The sequence below is a fragment of the Natator depressus genome, chromosome 2 (assembly GCF_965152275.1).
Source record: "Natator depressus isolate rNatDep1 chromosome 2, rNatDep2.hap1, whole genome shotgun sequence".
Lineage (NCBI taxonomy): Eukaryota > Metazoa > Chordata > Testudines > Cheloniidae > Natator > Natator depressus.
This window is the reverse complement of record NC_134235.1, coordinates 41848399-41872697: the sequence shown is the minus strand read 5'-3', so window position 1 is coordinate 41872697 and position 24299 is coordinate 41848399. Positions and strand designations below refer to the sequence as shown.

Genomic DNA, 24299 nt, shown 5'->3' with positions numbered 1-24299 from the left:
TCAAACTAAGAGCCAGACAACCTTTGATATCAAAAGAACTGCTACAAGTAGAGAAAGTGGCTCCAGAAAGCAGCTGCCATATATGCATAGACTGATGTACAGTATTTATCTTAACTGAAATGTCCCTTTTGAATTTTCAAGTTTGCTGTGTACAAGTTAGTTAAACCTAGAAGGCACAGGTTTGTTTACAACACATCTGTCTATTGACCGATACATACGGAAACACAGTTTCAACAAAATTAACGAATCAGCATCTGAGACAGTGCAAGGCCTCCACTTTTACAACAAACAATATGTTTTACTACTGTTCAAAAACCATATAAAAAGCCATACAACTCACACACTACTAGAGAACAACAACAAAAAAACTGCCCAAGAACTCCAGGCACAAAATAGAACTCGTAACATAAATATGCAAGACAAAATTAACAAAAAAAAAAAGTCACTGATGAAGTACTGTATATATTTCATACAATATAGCATGGTTTCCAATATTAAGAATTGAGAGGCACAGCTTTTGTGCAACAAAAAAGTTTATATCCTGAAAGATATAGGATTTCATCACTAGAAAGTTATCCAGTAATATAGAATAAAAAAAAAAAAAGATTAGTATCTCCCACTTTTTAGGAGCAGTCTAAAATTGCTTTTACTTGCCAACTGAAAAAAGGAGGCTCCAATTCTAATGCTTGGGAGCCATGCACTTCCCCTCCACTAAAAAGTTAAAGGATTACAAAACCCTTTTAATTCCGAGAGGTGGAGATTCCATCTTCCTTCATTTAACTTTAGGAAAATTAAAGCTGAAGGAAAGTAGTTATTTAGGAAGAGAAAAATTAAAGCAAGGAGTCTCCTGAGCTGGAAAGTGTGTGTGTGTACACATATGTGTGTGTGTGTGCGCGGGGAGGAGATGAAAGAAGGGCAGAGGAAGAGTGGAAATGAAAAGGAATCATACTGGAAGCAAAATTAAGATCTCCGTGAGCAAATGAGAGAGACTCTAGGAATATGAGATTGGTGAAGCTACAAAATTATTCTTGGATAAATAATTGAGAGTTTCTAGCCCAGAGGAAAATATCACTGTATATATATGGATATGCATCACTAAAAAAAGAAGAGGTAAGAACACCAACAAAAATCATCTACATTCTGAACTGGCATTAAGCACTTAGACTCATACATAATCACTCAAAGCAAAACCTATGTTCCATATCCCTGGAAGTTTTAAAGAACAGGTTAGACTAAACAGCTTTCAGGGATGGTCTATAGATGTGATCCAGCCTAAGTGCAGGGGGCTAGACTAGATGACCTCCCAGCACTTCTAGGGATATATCCCAGTAAGATGACAGGAGTACACACAAAAGCAATGTAGATAGTGCTACATTTATAGATACACATGGCAGTTAAACTGCTAACTAAAACGAGAAAAAATGGACTATTTGAACGGAATTGGGGACCAGAAGGCTATTTGCTACAGGATTAGGAAGATTACGCTCCACAAGAGTTCAGCCTGCGTATATTATATGCAGTGCTACTCATACTGCAAGATTACAAAAACCTAATGCCTTGTAGTATCAGCAAAATTGAAACATTTGGCCATATTTCAAAGAACATTTCATAGGTCTGAAATAATTCTTAAGCATTATTGGTCTCATCTAAACACAAAAATTAAAGCCACCCATATACACGTTTTATAGTGCTGAGGCTTTTCCACATGATTTCAGCTGGAAGACACTGTTGAATGGGACTAACATTTATATGCCTTAGCAGCAAATGCAGGAAAAGCAGTGATCACAGATGAAGCACTGGAAACAAAAGAGGAAGAATAAAGCTTCACTATTCTCCCCGCTCCCCACTCGTTCCTTGATTTACTCAAATTTCCAAGAATTATCTATCATGGTTGATTTTGTAGTGTGGCTGTCTAGAAGAATCTACACTATCAAATTTGGTAGCTTTGCCTTTCAAGGCATGCTTTCTTCCAGAAGATCATGCAAGATTTTAATATTTTTTGAAGAGGATGTTTAACGTTCTGTACTTTCCCCTCTCCCCCACTAGTCTATAAAATTAACATCAAGTAAGATATTCTTCTGCTTTTATGCCACGTGAGCAATGAAATAGCCACTGTTAATGTAGCTCCTACATCTTCACTTTTATATACCCTCCTAGCACTGTTTAATTCTGGAAGACTAGTAGTGTTAGAATGTATTTATAATGTTATGCCTTTCATCACTTCCAGTCATGGCCACCTCAATTTTATTCTCTCATTGGGAAAGAATTGGGAGGGGTGCAAGACCTCATCTGGAAATAGGTTTTCCATCCAGCAGTTTGTGAGCCATTCCTAATCTATCACTTGATCAATTCAAGGCAGTATCAGCAGCTCGGAAGCCCACCTGTACTCACCATCCACCAGGATAGGTTCTGCAGAAGGTGTTTCAGCTGCAGATGGACCTATTACAGAAGACAGTCAGTCTAGCCCTTTCTCCTTGGTTCAGACTACAGATAAACTAAACCAAGTTTTGGGAGGTATGTAATGGATGCATCCTCTCCCCAAAGAAAAGAAAAGTGGAGAAAGGAAAAAGAAGAAAAAAAAAAGGGGGGGGGGGAAGAGAGCAAAGGTTGCATGATCTAAAATACTGATGGAATCTTTGGGTTAAGTGTCTATATTTAATAACCCATAGGTCTACTTTTCATTTCACTCCATATAAGGCACAAAGTTTGTCCCTCTCCAAATACCTGTAACATTTGTGCCACATCTTATTCCAGTATTATCAGGTGGACATTTTACTCTCTTCTGCTGCTTATATGAAGTACCTGACAACCGTAATTAAACTGGTTTGTTTAATGCAAGCAGATAATGTCTAATTTAGACAAAGGTGAAAGTAAGCTGGTACACCCTGGTACAGTGTACCAGTAAGAGCCGGTGTGCTGTACCAGGACCAGCTTTCCCAGAGGGCAATTTAAAGCCCTGGGGTAGTGGCGGCACAGTTCTGGCGTGGATTTAAAGGGCCCTGGAGCTCCAGCTGCCGCTACTGCCCTGGGGCCCTTTAAATCCCCGCCTGAGCCCTGCTGCCCGAGCCCTGGGGTAGCGGCGGCGGGGCTCTGGCGGGGATTTAAAGGGCCCCGGAGCGCCAGCCGCCGCTACTGCCCCAGGGCCCTTTAAATCCCTGCCAGAGCCCTGCTGCCGAAGCCCTGGGGTAGCGGCGGTGGGGCTCCGGTGGAGATTTAAAGGGCCGGGGCGGTAGTGGCGGTTGGAGCCCCGGGGCCCTTTAAATCCCCAATGGAGCCCGGCCACCGCTACCCCAGGGCTTGGCCAGCAGGGCTCAGGCGGGGATTTAAAGGGCTCGGGGCTCCGGCAGCTGCTACCACAGTGGAGCCCCAGGCCCTTTAAAGCTCTGCCAGAGCCCAGGGGTAGCGGTGGCAGCCGGGAGCCCCCAGGGCTCCTCAGTGATTTAAAGGGCCCGGGGCTCCGTTGCGGTAGCGGCAGTTGGAGCCCTGGGCCCTTTAAATCGCCCCCGAGCCCCGGGGCTCCCAGCCGCCTCTGCAGCTGGTAGCTCAGGGGTGATTTAAAGGGCCCTGGGCTCCCAGCCGCCACTACCGCAGCTGGAGCCCTGGCCCTTTAAATCAAGATTTAAAGGGCCTGGGGACTTAAGGCCACGCCCCTTCTGGTTGAGGCCATGCCCCCTGCTCAGGACTCCGGCGTACTGGTAAGTCCTCTAACTTACTTTCACCCCTGAATTTAGATTAAATCTAGAGTTATCCTTCTTTCAATAAGAGTTTAGTGACATCTACTCCAAATCCATTGGCAACTATAGCCTTTTAATGCTTATGTTAGAATATAACTGTGTACACAGTATATACAGACATACAAAGCTGTCAAAAGCACTAGTTATTAAAGTATATGGCTGACCCCAATAATTTTGTAACTTCATATGACTGAAGAATGCATGTTCCATCTTTGTTAGAATTTTCTTTAAAAACCCATCCATACATCGTAGTAAAGTTAAAAACCACACTCACACACATTTCCAAGACACTGAAATATTTAAGATAACCATTTAGGACCTATAGCAAGGCATTTTTTGATACACTATATGTAAATGTGGTTTCAAACTAATGTAACACTAGTCACGATTGTGTTCAAATGATTGATGGTCAGCTTCAGATTGATCACACCTTCATTATCTATACATTAAAACAAGAGCAAGCTAAGAACAATTAACCGATAGGATTAAAACCTCAAAAGCCTTCAGTAATTGTACTGACGCTGGCAAGGCTGGTGAACAAACAATCCATTGTGCTTGATTTGCCGAGAGTGGCAATCCCTGGTAAAATTTTGGCGACGGAGACTGTTTCTGTTGAGATGGGGTCTTTCATTATGTTCTTTTATCCACTGGGTTGGACGAAAACTCTTGGTTTGTTCCAGAAAACTTGAGTGAGCGGCAAGAGTGGCAACGTAGCAATGAATATGCTGCCCCATTTCATTTCGCGCTTCCATTCTAAAATTTAACACACAAATGTTACATTTACAGTTCAGCTAGCACTTTGAGATCTAGATAAGTTTATTAAAGGAATATATTTTCTTCTAGCTGAATGAATATAGATAGGCTTGGAAGGATTAGTTTTGTATCAGTAAATGTCACTAAACATCAATTTCATCGTGTGCGCACACACAAAAATATTTCTATCAGTAACAGAAATGTACAGATAGGCAAAATAAGAAAAATGCTGCTTGGAGAACTTAAGAGCCTGGTTTCAGGATATTTACTGTTGACAATTTGTATTTTAATGGTTATAATGCTTTTACGTTTTGCATCTCAATGTGTAATGCCATTAAATTATTGTCTGACATCCCCACTGCCTGGCCCTTCCACCCAAATAATCTCCTGCAACTGGGAGAATTTAAATAGATAAAAATAAAAAAGTGCTAAAAATAAACAGACATAATCCATCAAAGTTGTTTAAAAATAATCAAATTCTGCCAAGCTATAGATATAGATATTTATATAGATGTTTACACAAATCACTTCCACTAGGTGACCCTATCCTATCACACAAGGCATGAAATTTTCTGATGTAGTTCTTTAGCACGTTTTAGGGAGTGAGTTGATAATAGGTCTGTTTCCTCTACTCTCATCCTCTCTGTAAATTACTGTGCTATGTTGCCTTTTGTATTTCTGATTCAATATTTAATCTTTTGGGCATAATGCACTTTCCAGCTTGCTATTATTCATGAACTAATGGCATAATGCCCAAAAGATCATATAATGTATTAAATACAGAAGGCAGCATGTATTTCACTATCCTCAGAAGAATTAGTAAATATTTACTAGATGTTATGGTCAAAGGTCATCTTGCACACAGATAGTTTAGGCTGTGTGAAAATAAAGGGCACTAATAAAAAATTGTTTGGGTTGCCAGCCATGCAGGAAAATCCAAACATGGTGTTCATGCATAAGACCTAGAAAGTTAGACCACTTAAGCCACTCAAGTCAGACCAGCTGTGTGAAATGCCATGGGTAACTGATATTAAAGATCTTTCTTCAGCCTTTCCTTTTGATTCCCTCATGCCACTCAAAGTCAGACTGCTGTAAAGACATCCCGTCACACAGTCTGAGGCATCACCACCTATGTAAAGATAAAATGTCTCTTCCCTCCAACCCCCACAGCCTGATGTATGGTGTTTGAGGGTTGTTGTTAAGTTTTGTAACATAAGAGCTTTCCAGAGCCAATACAAATTTTTAAAAACAACTTCCACAAACCTCTCCATCGAGGTGGCATGATAGTTGTGACATTACCTGTATAGCAGATGCTTTTATGGGACACGAAGTGGTAGCATGCAACTTTACCACCACCCTTTTTGGATGACTCTTATAGTTTAGGGCACAGAGATGGGGCCCTCAGGGAGTCAGTTAAACAAATTCAGCCCTAGCATGTCTCTGTTTCCACGAGTGGAAGAACCTTACACTGTATAGTAAAATCTGTATAGTAGAACATCCTGCTATGCCCCTGGTCCGCCTACTGTGCTCCATGCTGTCAGAGCATGTGCACAACTGGCACTGGAGCAGACTCCCCTGCTTCCCTTGACTTCCTACCAGCAAAGAGTTGCAGCCAAAACACATTCACTTTGTGCCAGCAGAGCAGCACAAAATGAATGGATTGAAGGATATGGGCCCAAGATGAATTATGCACTGAATGCCTATCCCAGAGTTACCTCCCTTTACAGATTATTAAACTGACAGACAAGAGCCAGTCAGTATAATGTCCAAGTTGACCCTAGTCATTTCACACTGGAATTGCTCTTATTTTTTCCTTTTATGCAGATCAACTGAACTTGCATGTAGGCTCCTGTAATTATGGCTCTACCACTGGCTACACGTGATACATTAACATGTTCTTAGAAAAAACATGTCAGAGCTGAAACTCTGAATGAAGAAAGTAATAAGGGAACTTCTGGAACAAGCACAGTTATGGTAGCAAAATACAGCCACTACAACAATAAAACCATAATAGATTGGGCATTAGTAAGCTAATTGTGCATGTCTTGAGCATGTTTTTGACTCATGTTATCAGCCAGAGAAGTACATCAATATCTAATACATACATGGATTTCATATTGTCCATAACAATAAGCCACAGTGTATGTATTAGTGAGCTACTGATGTACTTTGAGACCTAGCTACCCACCCGCCTTGCCTGGGCTTCTGATGGAAGGGGAATGTAAACACAGTGGGAGATGGAGTCAGCTGACCTGGGCTCTGAGACTCACGTGAGTGTCTTTTTGCAGTGGAGATGTACCCCCAGTGACTTCACTGTTTGCACATAAAAGCTAGAAAGATTGGAACCCTAAAGATTCTTAACTGATAATCAACATTTTCTTCTGTACTTAGCAGTATATTTTGCTTGTTATAGCAGAATTAGAACTGACCAAGTAACTTAAATTGACACTGAGGTTAGTCTTAAAACTGGTACAGTTTTGATATACAAGTCTATTTACAAAGCAGACCAATCAAACAAAAAGTACTGTCCCAAAGCAGTAGTACTTACTGTGCCAGTGTGCGTTAAGCAGCTTTTCCTGGCCCTACAATGTTAAATGGCCAACCATTAAACAACTAGAGACTTCAAGACAACATTTTACTGTATTGTCAGCTTAGTTGAACAATTATTATATCTTCTCTCAGTTACTGCTATTTCATCTCAACTTTAACCTTTTAGAGCAAGCCAGTTACAATTTTGTTCTCCAAAATAATTATCTTGTACATGAAATGATGAACAAAATATTTAGCCAAGATCCTCAAAAGGCATTTAGATACCTAATTCCCATTAATTTCACTGAGTCTTAGTATTTAATAGCGATATTTGGGCCACATCCTCAGCTGAATGCACAGCTTCATTGAATTCAGAGGGATGCTGCTGATTTATACCAAGTGAGTATCTGGCCCTTTAATTTAATTACATATTTAAGTAGTGCTGCATTAATAAGAGGTACAAGATATAGTTCTGGAATGGCTTATACCAGCATCCCTAAATTATACAAAGCCATCGTAATAATTCAGTAGCTGAATTTGAGGAAAGGGGAAGGCAACAGATCCATCTACTCTTGAATGACACAATTCTCACTCAAATTTCACCATCTCCATTTTGCAACCATTTCTGTTAAATTGCTGCTACTGACTGTAGGGTCTTACAAACGAGTCTATTCTGTTTTCATTATACTATGCCCATCCCCATGGTATTAGGGCACCTTACAGTTGTAACAGATTTCTTCAGAGCCCAATTTTCAGAGATACCCACTGCTCCCACTGACTTCAGCCAGAGCTATGGTGCTCAGGATCTCCCAAAGAAACAGGCCCTTGGTACCAAGAACACAGAGTTTCAGTGTCAGCTCCATGCTTGTTAGACACTGGCTTAGGTCGCTTTACAAAAATCACCCATTTTCTTTAAAGTGTTGCAAACCAAGAAACTACAGGTATGGGAGCTAGGCTGCCATTGAAGTCAGTGGTAATTACTTGCACATTGCTACACGCAGAACCAAACTCACCATAAGATGATCCTTGTTTATTCTTATTACAGAGGATGAATGCTAGAAGCTGGCCAAATTTCTCCAGTCCTTCTGAACAAGGGCCCCAGAAATTACATTAGTATTTCTCAGAACTTGAACATATGGGAAAAATGTGTGGGGTCATACAGGAAACATTTTTGCTATATCAACAATAGCTTCTGCTACCAGGCAAATATTGCATGATAGGTTTGAGTCTGTGGTCATTCTGCATGGTTACCTCCTTTGGATTCAGATCCTAGTGCAAGAATAATTTCTGACTTTAACAAGAGAAAATGAATTGTTTATTGGTGGCCTTCCCAATTTGCAGGGTCCCAGAGCTTGGGCTGAGCCCAAACGTCTACACGGCAGTTGAATAGCCCCTTAGCCTGAGCCCCATGAGCCTGATTCTACTGGCAGAGGCCAGCCGGGGGTTTTTAACTGCAAAGTCGGCATACCCCCAGACTTCCTGTGACCTGACCTTGGATAAAGATCACGTTTTCCCCCCACTTGGGTTCCTAGTCTCTGCAATTGAGTTAGTACTTCTCCCACCTCAAAGGGTGGTTGTGAGGACATCATTAATGTTTGAGAGGCACTTTAGATACTACAGGGGTGGGCACAATTACCTTTTATCATTTTTATTGCTCTCGTCTGGTTTAGAAATCCTGATCTATGAGGAAAAGTTAAAAAATTGGGCATGTTTAGTCTTGAGAAAAGATGACTGAGGGGAGATCTGATAACAGTCTTCAAATATCTTTATCACTCTCCTCTTCAGAACAGCACTTAAGAGGAGGTAAGGAGGGTGAGGACACGTTGTTCTCCGTGTCCACTGAAGGTAGGACAAAAAGTAATGGGCTTAATCTGCAGCAAGGAAAATTTAGGTTAAATATTAGAAATTTTTCCTAACGATAAAGGATAGTTAAACACTGGACTAGGTTTCCAAGAGAGGTTGTGAAATCCCCATCATTGGAGATTTTTAAGATGTTAGACAAACACCTTTCAGGGATAGTCTAGGTATTCTTGTTCCCGCTTCAGCAAAGGGAACTAGATTAGATGACTTCTGGAGGTCCCGTGCATGCCTACATTTCTAGGAAGCACCTAGATCGGATAAAGAACGAAGAGTACTTTTGGCACCTTAGAGACTAACAAATTTATTAGGGCATAAGCTTTCGTGGGCTAAAATCCACTTCATCAGATGCATGCAGTGGAAGATACAGTACGAAGATACACACACACACACAGAGAAAAAAATCAGGGTTGCCATACCAACTCTAACGAGACTCATCAATTAAGATGGGCTATTATCAGCAGGAGAAAAAAAAAACTTTGGTAGCGATAATCAGGATGGCCCATTTCAAACAGTTGACAAGGAGGTGTGAGTAACAGTAGGGGGAAAATTAGCATGGGGAAATAGTTTTTAGTTTGTGTAATGACTCATCCACTCCCAGTCTTTATTCAAGCCTAATTTAATGGTTTCCAGTTTGCAAATTAATTCCAATTCTGCAATTTCTCGTAGGAGTCTGTTTTTGAAGTTTTGCTGTTGAAGGATTGTGACTTTTAGGTCTGTAATTGAGTGTCCAGGGAGGTTGAAGAGCTCTCTGACTGGTTTTTGAATGTTACAATTCTTGACGTCTGATTTGCGTCCATTTATTCTTTTGTGTAGAGACTGTCCAGTTTGGCCAATGTACATGGCAGAGGGGCATTGCTGGCACATGATGGCATTTATCACATTGGTAGCTGTGCAGGTGAACAAGCCTCTGATAGTGCGGCTGATGTGATTAGGATCTAAATTTGTTAGTCTCTAAGGTACCACAAGTACTCCTCGTTCTTTTTGCTAATACAGACTAACACGGCTACCACTCTGAAACCTAGATAGGATAGTCTATTGTATCAGTTGTGCGAGTAACTTCATCTGACTTCAACAGAAATGGAGTGTACAACTAATGGGATAATTAGGCCCCAGAAGTATTAATTACAATGCCAAGACCGGACATCTGATTATTCACTCCCAGCATGGCCACCATGTACAAGAGTTTTAAAATCAGGCATAAAGCTATGATCAGCTTATCTTAAAATGTTGGAGTATTTGTGCTTTGTTCATTTGCTTAAAACTGAAGCTTCTAATTAATTCTTCAGGCATTTGGGCTAAGCAAGTTGTAACCAGGTATTTTACTGTACTCTTTTGCACTCAGCAGTAATTCATGACTTATGTATTTACATCATATTGCCAACAGAAAAATAAAAGAGACTTACCTTGGACTACTTGGATTATGAAACTCCTCATCTCCACAGCTAGTCTCATTTAGACTGTGACAGGTATTATGGACAGCATATACAGACATGCTGGGATGTTCAATTAGAAGATTCTCCATAGGACTGGTTTCCACCTTGATAGTGGTTAATCCACCTGCAGTAAAACATGGGGGAGGGGTAATAAACCAGCTCTCCTCCATGGGACATGAGTCAAACTGGATGAAGCAAGACTCGCTGGCATCAGCCAAACACTCTAAGGAAGTTGGTAAACAAGAAAAGACTGGGGAGTGGTCAGCAGCTGATGTTTCACTGATGTCTGCTTCTTCTGTTGAAAAGTTAGTGCAAGTGTCTAGTGGAGGTTGTCCATTGTTCCAGTTGCCACAGTTGAGATGAAGTCACAACAGATAGGTGATTGCAGGAGACGGAGATCAGCAAATTCATGTGCAGCAAGTAGAGAACAAAACAAACAAAAGGTCTACCATCAGCATGTACACAGACACTTTACAAACAAACAAATAAAAGGGAGGAAACGCTTTCCCAAGTCAGATATAAAAATCAAGAGTATTGCCAGAAAAGTGATACAATTGTGTGATACAGATTGCTCAGTGTTAAATAAATACTATCCGTACAAGTAGTTCTACTATGGTCTGAACTTGTTAGTCTTATGAAACTGACGTCAGTTTCCCTAGTCAGTTTACACAAGATGCTTTGTGGTTCATTGTTTTACACAAATCCACCTTATTTACGCTTAGGCTAAAAATTCCTTTGGAGCTATTGGCTTCCTTATACAGAAGTATGATAAATATAACTGCCTGCTTCCTGCTGTAGAGGTTATATTTAACAGACATCTTACCTATAAAGTCAACCAGAATCCATTCATCATCTTCTTTTTCACTGAACTCTGGCTCTTGGCTGGACAAGTTATTGATCTCTCCCACAAACATATTATTCAGCCTCTGGAACATTACTAAGGCAAGAATGAGACTTTGGCTAGTAAGTCTTTGTATCCAAAAATTCAAGACACGGGCTCACACTTATACTAGCAAACTGGCAGAGATATGAGAATAAAGTGCATAGATGCTTTATCAGCTTACGTATGGAACATGGAGAATCATGGTTTGTAAACAGTTTATACAAAACCTGCAAAGAAGAAAAGAGTGGTCTTAATGCTAAAACAATTAATCTATTTGTAAATAATAAGTAAGAACTCAGATAGGGCCAATTCTTGACTGCAGGTTTTGGGCAACAGCCTACATCAGTGGTTTTCAAACTTTTTTTTCTGGGGACCCAGTTGAAGAAAACTGTTGATGCCCACAACCCAATGGAGCTGGGGATGAGGGGTTTGGGTGTGGGAGGGGCTCAGGGCTGGGGCAGAGAGTTTTGGGGCAGGGGTGAGGGCTGCACGGTGGGGCTGGGAATGAGGGGTTCAGGGTGGGAGAGGGGGCTGGGGCAGGGGTGCGAGAGGGGGTCAGGACTCTGGGCTGGGGGTGCAGGCTCTGGGATGGGGCCAGGGATGAGGGGTTTGGGTTGGGCTCAGGCAGAGGGTTGGGGTGCAGGAGGGAGTCAGGGCTGGGCTCAGGGATGAAGGGTTTGGGGTGCAGGAGGGGGCTCCAGGTTTGGGGAGGGCTCAGGGCTGGGACAGAGGGTTGGGGTGCGGGAGGGGGTCAGGGCTCTGGGCTGGGGGGTGCAGGCTCTTGGGTGGGACTGGGGATAAGGGGTTTGGGATCCAGGTAAGGGTTCCGAGTTTGGGGGTCTCAGGGCTGGGGCAGGGGCGCGGCTTACCTCAGGCGGCTCCCGGTCAGCGGTGCAGCCGGGGTGCTAAGGCAGGCTTCTGGCCTGTCCTGACACCGCAGACTGCGCTGCACCCTGGAAGCGGCCAGCAGCAGGTCCGGCTCCTAGACGGAGGCACACAAGCAGCTCCGTGCGGCTCTCGCCTTCAGGCACCACCCCTCCCAGCTCCCATTGGCTGGTAGTGTGGAGCTAGTGCTCGGGGCGGGGGCAGCGCACAGAGCCCTGTGGCTCCCCTGCCTAGAAGCCGGACCCACAGCATGGTGTCGGAACAGGTAGGCACTAGCCTGCCTTAGCTGGGCAGCACTGCTGACGGGTGCTGACCAGAGCTCCTAGGGTTCCTGGGGGCTGAGCAAGGCGACCCAGTGCCTTACATGATGCAACCCAGTACTGTGTCGCGACCCGAACTTTGAAAAACACTGACCTACATGACTCAAAGTATTTGCCATGAGGCGATATCACACTTTTTCATTGGCCCATAGCATCCCCTGCCAACAAGTTGAACCACAGGAAGAGGCCTGATGGAGGAAAGACCCAGCAAGGCTCTCTTCACAGGGTTGCCTAAAGCCCTCCATCCGGATTCTGCCCCACAGGCAAAGGTCTGCATAGCTCCTGGTCCCATCCCCACAGATCTGCAGGAATGTGGGAGAGGCAAGGGCCATCTATGCAGAGACCCTGAGCTTTAGAATCCCTGGGATCTTCCGGACAAAGTGGCTCCAAAAAAGTGATGTTACTTATGACTTCCCCTGGGAACCTTTCCTCCTTCTACATAAGTGGAGGGTGGGAGGGAGGGATTCTACAGAAGAACTGATACAGTCTGAAGCTGTGTTACCTAAGTACAGCTAGAACGCGTGTCGGTAGAACGCGAATTCAGTGAGAACACGGTCGCGGCAATGGATCCCAAAATAGAACGCAGTCAAACGCGGTCATTTTATTTCATTTTGTTAGAACGTCGTCTCTGCTATAACGCGGGACTTGGCATGGATCCCAAATCCCGCGTTCTAGCGAGGGTCTGCTGTAGTCCATGTTGCGGGGGAGGGGAGAGGACTGTAATCCCATCCACATGCACCAGTCCTGCAGAGAGCCCTCAGCAGGGTCCCATTGATGTAGAATGTAGGTAGCTGACCCCCTATGCATTGGGCAGAAAAGGCACACCCACAGAGCACCACCATCCTTGTGCAGTTCAGGGGCTCTGCTTGAACGTTAAACACATTACAGAGGAAAACATAATCAGGTTCAAAGGTGCACTAGCATAGTTATTAAGTGGGATCCTTTTCATAGAGATTAGTTAAATACTACTGTGTTCCGTGAGGTTCTACGGAATTAATGCAAATACGGGCTGCACCACCACAATTTGAGAATAAAGTTGCTTCCTTACATTTCATGACAAGCAACATTAATTTCTCAACAGAACACACTTCCCTAAATGTATATTTAAAGAGATTATCAGTTTCAGACTGGACTATATATATATTTTGTGGGTGAAGCTGAAAAAACCATTAGCCATTTAACAATTAAAAAAAAAAAAAAAAAAAAAAAGATGTTCAAGTTCCTGGGATCACCACAACTTCACATGAGAGCACCTGTTGTAGTCACTATATTTGAATCATTAACGTAGTTCAAATGATGGTGTCAAAATGCTACACTTTAACAGTAATGTTCAGGTATTTAAACTACACTCTTATTTTAAGCACCTCTAGCTATATTTCCACCTATTAGGTTAATTATTAGAATGTGTGTGTAAACACAGTATATCACTTACACAATCTCTCCTCTCTTCCTGGAACTAGTCTATGTTTATGACAGACTAGGTAAATTAGAGATATTTACATAAAAAGGTATGAATTGCTATATTCAGAAAGCTTGTGAGAGTGCAAGATAAACTATACTAGAGAAGACATTCAAAACAATTGTTCAAAGCAAAACCAAGTATATACATTTAATTTCTAACAAGTAAATATTGATTAAGGGAGATTATGTTTACAGAACATGAATTCCAAGTTTCTCTGTTAATGTACTGTATTGTAACTCTTGGACCAAAGATGCCTTTGCACTGGATACCAGAAAATTAAAAAAAGAAAAAGGAGACTTTTGCTAGTTACTTCTGTTTATCATTGGAGTGTCTCTCCTGTTTGTTAACCCACCTAGGAACTGGTTTACATTCTGACATTGGGATCCAATACTATTTGTGCCTCTAAATTTGTTGTACTTCTGCAGCATATGGGATGTCAGCCAGAGGCTGAAAAATAAGAGTTTTAATCAATAACTGTTGTAACCCTAGATAATTAAGCTGTCAATGGTTCCTATTAATATAGCTGGGGGTAGCATAAACTGGGGTTGGTGCTATTTGGTTTGCTATACAGCTGTAAGTGTGTCTACTAGGTAGGCTATGTGGTATAATAGGGATTATAGTAGTTGACAGAGTTGTGTGTGAAATGACAGCAAAATATTTTCTGGCCAATTCTTGTCTGTAAGAACGTGGTTCCTAAACTTTTATCCCAATGCTAAAACCACTAACAGTGTCATTGCTCAACAGTATCTTGGCAACCACCAGGAGGCTCCAAACAAGCAAGTTTTAATCAAAGCTGAAAGAGGTACAGTTAGATGTTAACCATGCCCAGATCAAACCTCCAAACGTACGAGTGTGGGGCGCAGGCACTGCACACCTCACACTTACATGCACACATCACCTGTGAACAACTGGGTAGTAAAGGGGGAGACAAAGCTACGGTTCTGCCCAATATGCACTGGCCAGCGGAGCTGACAGGCTGCAGTCTGTACCACAAAAAGGGAAGAAACTTAACTACACTCCACCCTCACCTTCCAGGCAAGAGGGGAGCCCAGAGAAGAAGAGTTCCTCCTTAGAGGGGGAAGCTCAAATGAAGCCTATTTCTCTAGGCTGAGGCTAACAGTCCGCCCCTAAGCGAGCTGAACGTTTCGAAGTACACTTGCATGAGTAACCATTATGCTTTAATGGTTAATTGGCTTCCACCACCTTTACCTCACTCAAACATCATACTGGAGGGGTGCCAGCTGTCATGCCTGACAGAGGATTGTGATTTCAGATGGAAAGTCCCTAGCAGGTACAGATTAATTCTCCAGACACAAACAACAACAACGAGGAAGGTGGGGCCAGGCTGCTTCTAAGGGGAGTTTTTCTCCAGGTCTCTAGCCACCCCGGTCAGGCACCTCCCCAGTGAGGACCCAGCCCTTGGTTTGGGTGACCTGACCTTGCAATCCGCTGCCCTCTCGCCTGTGGCTGAGTCACATCCTCTGGTTTGTTTTGATCGCTAGGAGCCCCCCTCTACTAGGGCGGTGCCTGCAGGAAGGCTGGGTTTTGTCACACCTGACTAGAGCGCAAGCGAACACTGCCCTGGAAGCAGGGGCGGGGGGAAGGTCCCTCCACAACCAAGAAAACAAGCCCCGCACTGGCAGGAAGAGGCAATCCGACACCCCTCCAGCCCCTGGGCGGGCTGGCTGCCCCGAACTCCTCCTCCCCGCGAGTGAGCCTGGGGGGCGGAGGGAAGAGACAAAAGGGTCAAACTGGGAACGCAGCTACTTCGGAGTCTGCGAAGAGGAAGTTCAGAGAACACACAAACAAGCAGATCGGAGCCTGCCCACAGCGAGTCCGGGGCTCCCGCCTCCTCGGGGCAGAATTCAGCCCGGCGGCGCCCCAACTCCACCGTGCGCGGGATCTCCCAGCGAGGGAGCGGAGGCGCGCGGGCAATCCGCGCAGAGAGTGGGGCAGCGCGTACCAAGAGCTGGTACCACTCCTCCGCACTCCAGTGGGGAGGCAACCACGCAGCTCTCTGTCCGAGGCATTTAGGGACACCCACTGCTCCCAGCGACGAGTCACACAGTACAGGGGCAGTGCGCATCCCCCCACCCCCCAAAGGCAAAGGGACTCCCCCAGTTACGCTGCTTAGGGGCGGCGTGTGCTCACACGCACTCCATAGGGAAAGACCCTCCCATACAAACGACATAAGCCTCTGGATTTTGAAATGTGCCGAGCACCTGCAAGTTCCCGTGGGCTTCAAGGGAGTTTGCGGGTGCTCAGCGCCTTGAGCAGTCAGACCATTGACCAGATCGCCTGTAACCACGGAGAAAGAGATCTCTTCTGTTTCGTAAAGTTTCTATCGAGCTAGTCTCCTGTCCAGGACCTAGGGCTACTTTCGGAGTCTCGTGGGGGAAGGGGGAGAAATACATGTTAGCCCCACACATAACGGCGACACAGACCGCTCTGGGGGACGCCAGCGGGCTCGCCCAGTGTCTGGGGTTCCCCAAGGGAAACGGACAGCACATCGCACACCCACACCCGCGGCCTGGTCATACAGTACATGGAGCTCATCTACAGGCCCCCCTTCATGCGAGAGATGGGCAGCGAGACTACCTCGCTCGCCTCCCGGACATAGGCAGAGGGAGGGGTACGTTACTGGCAGTGGGGAAGACGCTCCAGTCCCGAAACCTCCGCACCCCCGCCGCCAGCCTGTCCCCTAAAGGACGCAGCTTGGGCAGAGGGAACCTGAGTTGGCCGCTGTGCCCGGGTTGGGGGGTCCGAGTCGCGACCCAGGTCCGGAGGCGCATTGTCAAGCTGCCAGGGCCCCTTCCAGACTGGATACAAATATCCGCTACTCACCTTCCAGAGACAGGAGGGGGCGGACGGCAGCAATGGCTAGTGAGGTAGATGAGGGGAGGCACCGATGGGTCCCTGGTCTTATTTCCGCAGCCGCCTCCGTCCGACTCGGTTCCCTGCCGAACCTTTTGTTGTTATAGAATCCAGCGAACAGCTGATCGGCCCCGGCCGCCCCAGGCCCCGCCCCGGCTCCCCCTCCCGACTCCCCGGGGCCGGGCTAGGGTTCAGACCTCACCAATGTGAGCAGAGCGGGGCTCGGGGCCGCGCCGGGACAGGCTGTCACTAACGCACGTGATCCGGCCCAGAGGCACAGAGAAACTCTGCAGCTAGAAACAAGCCCAGGCAACAAAAGGAGAGGGAGAGAAAGAAGGAGAGAGCGGAAGGGAGGGAGAGAGAGAGACTGCAAAAAGAAGAGATAAAGGAAGAAGAGGGGACAAGAGAGGGAGATTGAGATAACGGATGCAGGGATAGGAAGGGGGGAGAAAAAAAGATTTGAAAGAAGTGGGAAGCACTCAGATACCATAGTGATGGACCCAGAGTAAGAGCCTAAAAGAGAGCGAAAGAAGGGGAATAAAATTGAGCTAATAGTCACACAGATAAGGGGACACAGCATCAAGTTGGTATATTATGTACAGACACTACTGTATGCATAGATACATTATTTAGGATGAACCTAGCTAGAGTTTGCTTCATGCATAGACACATCAACTCTGACTTCACCACAATCAAACTGATCTGCCTGAACTTTCATTTGCAGGCTCTTTGCTTAGAATGGTTTCAGAGTAGCAGCCGTGTTAGTCTGGTCTGTGTTAGTCTGTATCCACCGTGCCACAACTACTCCTTTTCTTTTTGCTTAGAATGGAGCATTTCTAGAATTGGACAAGGCATTTGGGAGATATAATTGGACAGGAGTTCATGTGCATTTCAGTTGTCAGATAGTTTCCTGAGTTGTGGGTTTTGTTTTTTCATTTGTTTGGGGTTTTTTTTTGGGGGGGGGGGGGCGGTCTTGTCCCATTTCCAAAATGACTTGGCCTAGAAAGTGCTACGTTGTTTTGGCAGGGGATGTGGTGCTTTTGACAAGTTCTGTGAGCGGTGGAATTGCTTACTTATTAACAATGGTTTCCATATACTTTAAAAAGTCTGCTTGGACCACTGCAGAATTAAGTATCAGAGGGGTAGCCATCTTAGTCTGTATCCACAAAAACAATGAAGAGTCCAGTGGCACCTTAACGACTAACAGATTTATTTGGGCATAAGCTTTTGTGGGTAAAAAATCCACTTCTTCAGATGCATGGAGTGAAAATTACAGATGCAGGCATAAATATACTGGCACGTGAAGAGACGGGAACTACCTTACAAGTGGAGAACCAGTGTTAACAAGCCCAATTCAATCAAGGTGGATGTGGTCCACTCCCAATAACTGATGAGGAGGGAATATCAAGAGAGGGAAAATTGCTTTTGTAGTGAGCCAGCCACTCCCAGTCCCTATTCAAGTCCAAATTGATGGTGTTAAGTTTGCCAATGAATTATAGCTCAGCAGTTTCTCTTTGAAGTCTGTTTTTGAAGTTTTTTTGTTGAAGAATGGCTACTTTTACATCTGTTATTAAGTGTCCAAGGAGACTGAAGTGTTCTCCTACTGGCTTTTGTATGTTACCTTTCCTGATGTCTGATTTGTGTCCATTTATCCTTTTACGTAGAGACTGTCCGGTTTGGCGAATGTACATGGCAGAGGGAGCACTGCTGGCACATGATGGCATCTATCACATTAGTAGATGGTAAGGTGAATGAGCCTCTGATGGAGTGGCTGGTGTAGTTGGGTCCTATGATGGTGTTGCTAGAGTAGGTATGGGGACAGAGAAGGAAACAGGGTTTGTTACAGGGATTGGTTCCTGGGTTAGTGTTTCTCTGGTCTGGTGTGTAGTTGCTGGTGAGTTTTTGCTTCGGGTGGGGGTGGGGGGCTGTCTGTAAGTGAGAATTGGCCTGCCTCCCAAGGCCCACGAGAGTGGGGGATCATTTTCCAGGATAGGTTGTAGATCGTTGATGATGCGCTGGAGAGATTTTAGCTGGGGACAGTACGTGATGGCCAGTGGTGTTCTGTTATTTTCCTTGTTGGGCCTGTCCTCTAGTAGGTGATTTTTGGGTACCCGTCACTGCATATTTGTAGCTATACAATCAGAACTGATTGTCCTAAGAAACAACAATGGGGAAGAGAGGAATAGATGGGCCCAGTCTGAAAGGAATATAGGAGGAAGCCACATAAGAACAGGGGAATCCAGAGTCTGGTTGTAAGTAGCTCAGATGCAGATGACACAAAGACTGGGGGAATGGAAAATAATGAAGAGGAGAGATAGGTACAGAAAAATCTAGACTGCTTGCACCCAGCTTACCAAACAATGTGTATTTTAATATAGCCAAATGTAAAATCATACAATGTATGACAAAGAACACAGTAACAAAGTACACAGGCTCTACTTAGAGGATGGGGGAGACTTTATTCTGGAAGCAATGAATCAAAGAGACTTGTGGATCATAGGGGATACGCAGCTGAACATGAGCTCCTTGTGAAACACTGTGGCTCTGGCTGTATAAACAGGAATACTAAGTAGTAGAAGTAAAATTATATTACCACTGTATTTGACAGTGATGTGAATGCCACTGTAATACTGTGTCCAGTTCTGGTGTTCACTGTTCAACAAGGATGTTGAAAAATTGGAGAAGGTTCAGAGAAGAGCCACAAGAATGAAGAGATTGAAAAAACACGTGCCTGATAATCTTGGACTGAGTTCCTTCAATCCTTCTCTAAGAGGTGACTTGATCACAGTCTACAAATATCGACATATGGAACAGGGGTGGGTTGGTTGGCTGGCCCAAGACACCACTATTAGTGGTTGATTTGGAGTTAGTGGGGCCCTGTGTGCAGCTTAATTTCCCCCCCCGGCCCAGCCAAGAAAAAGAATATTCTTTCTTATCTCCCCACCCTATTTTTCATTTTTTTCCCTTCATCCTCCTTCTATATTATAAGTAATGGGAAGTAAATGAAAATAAAGTGAGGTACCTTGATTGGGGCAGGGGGTTGAAGTGCAGAAGGGAGTGCGGGGGGTAGGCTCTGGGGTGAGGGGTGGGAGGGAGGCAGGGGGCAGTGCTTACCTCGGGTGGCACGGCTCCCAAAGTGACCAGCATAGACATCCCTCCTGCAGTGGTGGGGCTAATAGGAGCTGCAGAATCGGGGTGGGGCAGTGCGCGGACACACACACACACACACACACACACACACAGGCCGCAGGGACATGCCGTCCGCTTCTGGGACCGAAGCAGTGCGGAGGGAGGGAGGCAGAGCAGGCAGGGAGGCGCCTTAGCCATGCTGCTGGCACGTCTTTGCACGCCCCTTGAGGGGAGGGGGTAGTGGGTCTCTTTGTGCTGCCCGGGGAGGGGGCAGCATGCGGAGCCGCCTCCCTCTCTCCCCCGCCAGGGGCGTGCAAAGACGTGCCATCAGCCGGCCACTTCCAGGAGTGGCGTGCTGCACTGCCGGCTGGGACTCAGGGGCAGGTTGTCAGATATTTGTCCTGCATTTTTGGGGGCCCCCATGTCATTGGGAGGCCCATTGGGGGGCCCACCCGTCATTGGAAGGCCCATTTTGTTTAAAGGGTAGTGGTCAGGAGCGGATTTACCATGAAAGGAGACACCACCATTACAGAGCACCACTTCCACCAAGCAGCTCACATACCACAGTTTGAGAGCCCCTGGACTAAATAATCACAATGGTCCCTTCTGGTTTAAAATATGTGAATCTATGAAATCAAGTCACCTGAGCTATATGGGTGTAAATGATAGGAGAATCAGGCCTTTGTTCTGAGGAGCAGGAGAGAGGACGCCACATGTGTAGGTGGATGTTTTCTAGAAAGAAGCAGAGTCCATATGTGGCAGCTTGCAGGGACTCCTCACTAAGCAATTTTAAGACGTTCTATACAACCTAAGGAAATTCTCAGGAAAAAAACCCAATTAGTGTAGTTAAAATTGAGCAGAGGAACAGACTTGTTTTTTGAAAACACCCTAAAGTAATGTTACTGTAAAAAATACAAACCTACACCGTGGAAAAACTGGTCACCCAAAATTAAGGTTCAGCTAAAAAACCCCAAACACCTACACATTATAAAGTATGGAAATACACAGTTAAGATTATGCATATAATCTTAACTCTACCCCACACCAATGCCTCGCTCTCATATTCCATCCTTCCTTCCTAAGTCATCCTTCTCTTCCTATCTATTTTGTAAGTCATGGTGTATATTTAGCAAAAAGACTTTTCATGGAGTTTTTTGTCTTCATTTTCGTAAGGGCTCTAAGAAGTCTATAACCTACAGCTACAGACATCTCATGCTTGGAAAAAGCCATTATACTTATACAGTTTGTGCGTGGACTATAGTAAGTGCGTATATCACATATTACCAATACTCAGTATAATTTTTCGTCAGTAGACTAATCTGCTCTTTCCCTGTAGATCCTACAGTATAAGGATCTGGGTCAAAGATATTTGTCATTGTAGTTGCTAACTCTGAACCTGATTTCCCTCTCATTTATACTACTGTAAACTGAAAGTAATCCCATCGACGTTAATGGAGTTACAACTGTATAAACCCAGTTTAAAGGGAAATCAGAACCTCTGTTTCTGTTGTCACTTTTACAATTGGTGACAAGAAGTTTGAGAAAAGTGGGAAATGCTGTCCCTTGGTGTATTGCTTTTGAGGCAGGAAGTGGTAAACTGTTCTTTCGGTGGACTGTGCAGTGCTTTGAAGAATGCAGGCATACTGGCAGTTAGTGATGTAAATAAAAAGGTGCAGTTTGGTTTAAATTATACTGTAGTGTGTAACCAGAATGGCCTCACTTCTGCCAAGAGCTCATTGTAGAATCAGGGCCTAACAGCATTTTAACAATAAGGAATTCAACTAAGAGGTGTTCTTAATTTGGGGGAGAGGGGCTACCTGGAAGGAGGCAAGGGTGAACAATCTAGGCCATGTTTGTCAACTTCTGAAAAAGCAGAACTGAGCACACCCAGACAGAGACATTCCTGTCACAGCACCATCTACCCTAGTCTGACTTCTATCTAGCTGTTACCTCAGTTTCCCCTCACTCAGGTTGAATCTCCTCATCTTCCCAGGAAGGACTCACTGGCTCTCCCAAGACTCTCTGGCCAGTTTTATTCCTCCAAATATAAAAATGTAGGCAAAATATCCAAAACCGAAAAACAGTTCCTCTACTCATTCTCTTTTCTACCCCTTGCCACTCTCAGTTCTGAAAGAATGCACCATTCCCTTCAGGGCCTGCTGCAGAAGCCATGTCCTTCCTGCAGCTCCTCTCAACCCTTTACAGGCTCTGACCACTTTTTAGGTGGATCTGATAACCAAACAGGGCTGGCTGGCCCCAGAACCCTTGTTATATTTCCATTCAGGCAATGGTTCTTAACCAGGCGTACATGTACCACGGGGGTATCCAAAGGTCTTCTAGGAAGTACATCAACTCATCTAAATATTTGCCTAGTTTTACAACAGGTTCCATAAAAAGCATTAGCAAAGTCAGTAGAAACTAAAATGTCATACAGAGAATGTATTTATATTGTTCTATATACTATATCAGCGGTTCTTAAACTGTGGGCAAGTTCATTTTAATAGCGTCACCAGGGCCAGCGTTAGACTTGCTGGGGCCCAGAGCAGAAAGCTGAAGACTGACTTTCTGAGAGAGGTGAAACTTGGGGTAGGCAAGACAAATCAGACTTCTGAAAGGGGTACAGTAGTCTGGAAAGGTTGAGAACCACTGCACTAAGGTGTTAGCTACTCACCTAATAATGGTGCCCTTTGAAGGCATGCACAAACAATTGAGTGTAGTTAATTAAATATGCACTTGTTACTTCAAAGAACCTCCAAGGTCACTGACTTGTAAGATGCACAAGCCAAAAACAGTTGAGGACTAAATAACTTCAAGTCCTGGGATCCCAGAAGACCTGTAAACAGGGCAAGTCAACAACCCCCAGACTTTTTATTATTTTTTACTTTAAAAACAAATAAATTAAAAGCAAAAACACCCGAGAAACAAAACACATATATGCAATGTTACACTGTGAGAGAAATAACTAAACAGAAAGGAAAATCTAAAAGTTAAACTTAAGGGTATGTACACTACTAGGGTTACAGTTGCAGTTACACCAGCGTAGCAGACACCTACTACAGTGACAGAAGTGGTTTTTCCATCTCTGTAGTAAATCCACCTGCTCAAGAGGTGGTAGCTAGGTTGACAGAAGAATTCTCCATCGAACTAGCTACTATGTCCCTGGGGACAAAGTCACCCTAACTATATCGCTCAAGGCATGAAAGTTTTCACAGCCATGAGCGACGTAGCTAGGCTGACCTAAGTTTTAGGTGTAGACCTGGCCTAAGTTCCAGGAAAGTTGACCCAGCCACATTGCACATATGGTTTATATTTAATAAAACACTAATTAACATATTACACCATTAATAGTCTGTGTTAGGCTCCAATCCTGCAATGAGGTCTGCATAGGCAGACTTCAGCATGTATGTGAAGACTTATTAAAATTAATAGGGGGTGCCATGTGGACCTGGGGCACTCCCACATATAGCACGTTGCAAGATCAAGGCCTCAGATTGTAAACTCATTGAGACAAGGGCGGTTTTGTTTTGTTATAAAACCTTGTATAGTGCTGAGTTTTATTAAAATTGGCTTTTAATAAAAACAATATAGAGATACAAGATTTGCAACATACATTAATTAATGTTGCTGAAGGCCAGGGTAACTTTTGACATTTCTTGATTCTGAGTGCTTGTTCTTGTAACTTTAAGATTGCATCAACACTTTTTGTATGCATTTTTTTCCCGTATGAGAGCACACAAAACTTGCATGTAAAAGAAAAGCTTAGAGAAACTATCACATACTAATGGCTGAAAAATGTGTTCTTGCAGCTGGGAGTGGGCTTGAAGGAGTCTGCCCAATATGTGTGACCTGATTGACAGAATTTGCATAGCATTTATGGTTTGCAATGTGCCTGTGTAAACTCTGTCTGGTATTTTAGGACACACATTTCTCTAGGCTGCACTAGCCCTTCCAGAATTATGAGATAAAAATAAAAATGGCCATATGAAGGTGTCAGGGTTCCTTCCCCACTCTGAACTCTGGGGTATAGCTGTGGGTACCTGCATGAAAGACCCCTAAGCTTATTTTTACCAGCTTAGGTTAAAAACTTTCCCAAGGCACAAATTCCGCCTTGTCCTTGAACAAATTCCGCTGCCACCACCAAGTTATTTAGACAAAGAACCAGGGAAAGGACCTATTCCCCCAAAATATTTCCCCAAGCCCTACACCCCCTTTTCTGGGGAAGGCTTGAGAATAATATCCTCACCAATTGATATAAGTGAACACAGACCCAAACCCTTGGATCTTAAGAACAATGAAAAATCAATCAGGTTCTTAAAAGAAGAATTTTATTTAAAGAAAAAGTAAAAGAATCACCTCTGTAAAATCAGGATGGTAAATACTTCACAGGGTAATCAGATTCAAAGAGGACTGCCCTCTAGGCAAAACTTTAAAGTTACA

General features: G+C 44.3%; 1 protein-coding gene across 6 annotated transcripts in view; it reads right to left on the bottom strand.

Annotated features, from left to right (window-relative positions):
- Positions 1–3558: 3558 nt before the first annotated feature.
- TP53INP1 (tumor protein p53 inducible nuclear protein 1) overlaps positions 3559–24299 on the bottom strand; it is a 59600-nt gene continuing 38859 nt past the window's right edge. For 2 of the 6 annotated variants that reach the window (XM_074944080.1, XM_074944077.1), the window contains 4 exons: positions 16704–16816; positions 11133–11419; positions 10280–10628; positions 3559–4487 (listed from right to left, as the gene is read on the bottom strand). In XM_074944080.1, the coding sequence (XP_074800181.1) occupies positions 4238–4487; positions 10280–10628; positions 11133–11244 (711 nt within the window). In that variant the 5' untranslated portion in view covers positions 11245–11419; positions 16704–16816 and the 3' untranslated portion in view covers positions 3559–4237. Of the gene's footprint in view, positions 4488–5534; positions 5617–7035; positions 7070–10279; positions 10629–11132; positions 11420–16703; positions 16817–24299 lie in introns of those variants that run through there. The other 4 variants (XM_074944082.1, XM_074944081.1, XM_074944079.1 and 1 more) reach the window with 4 other exon arrangements.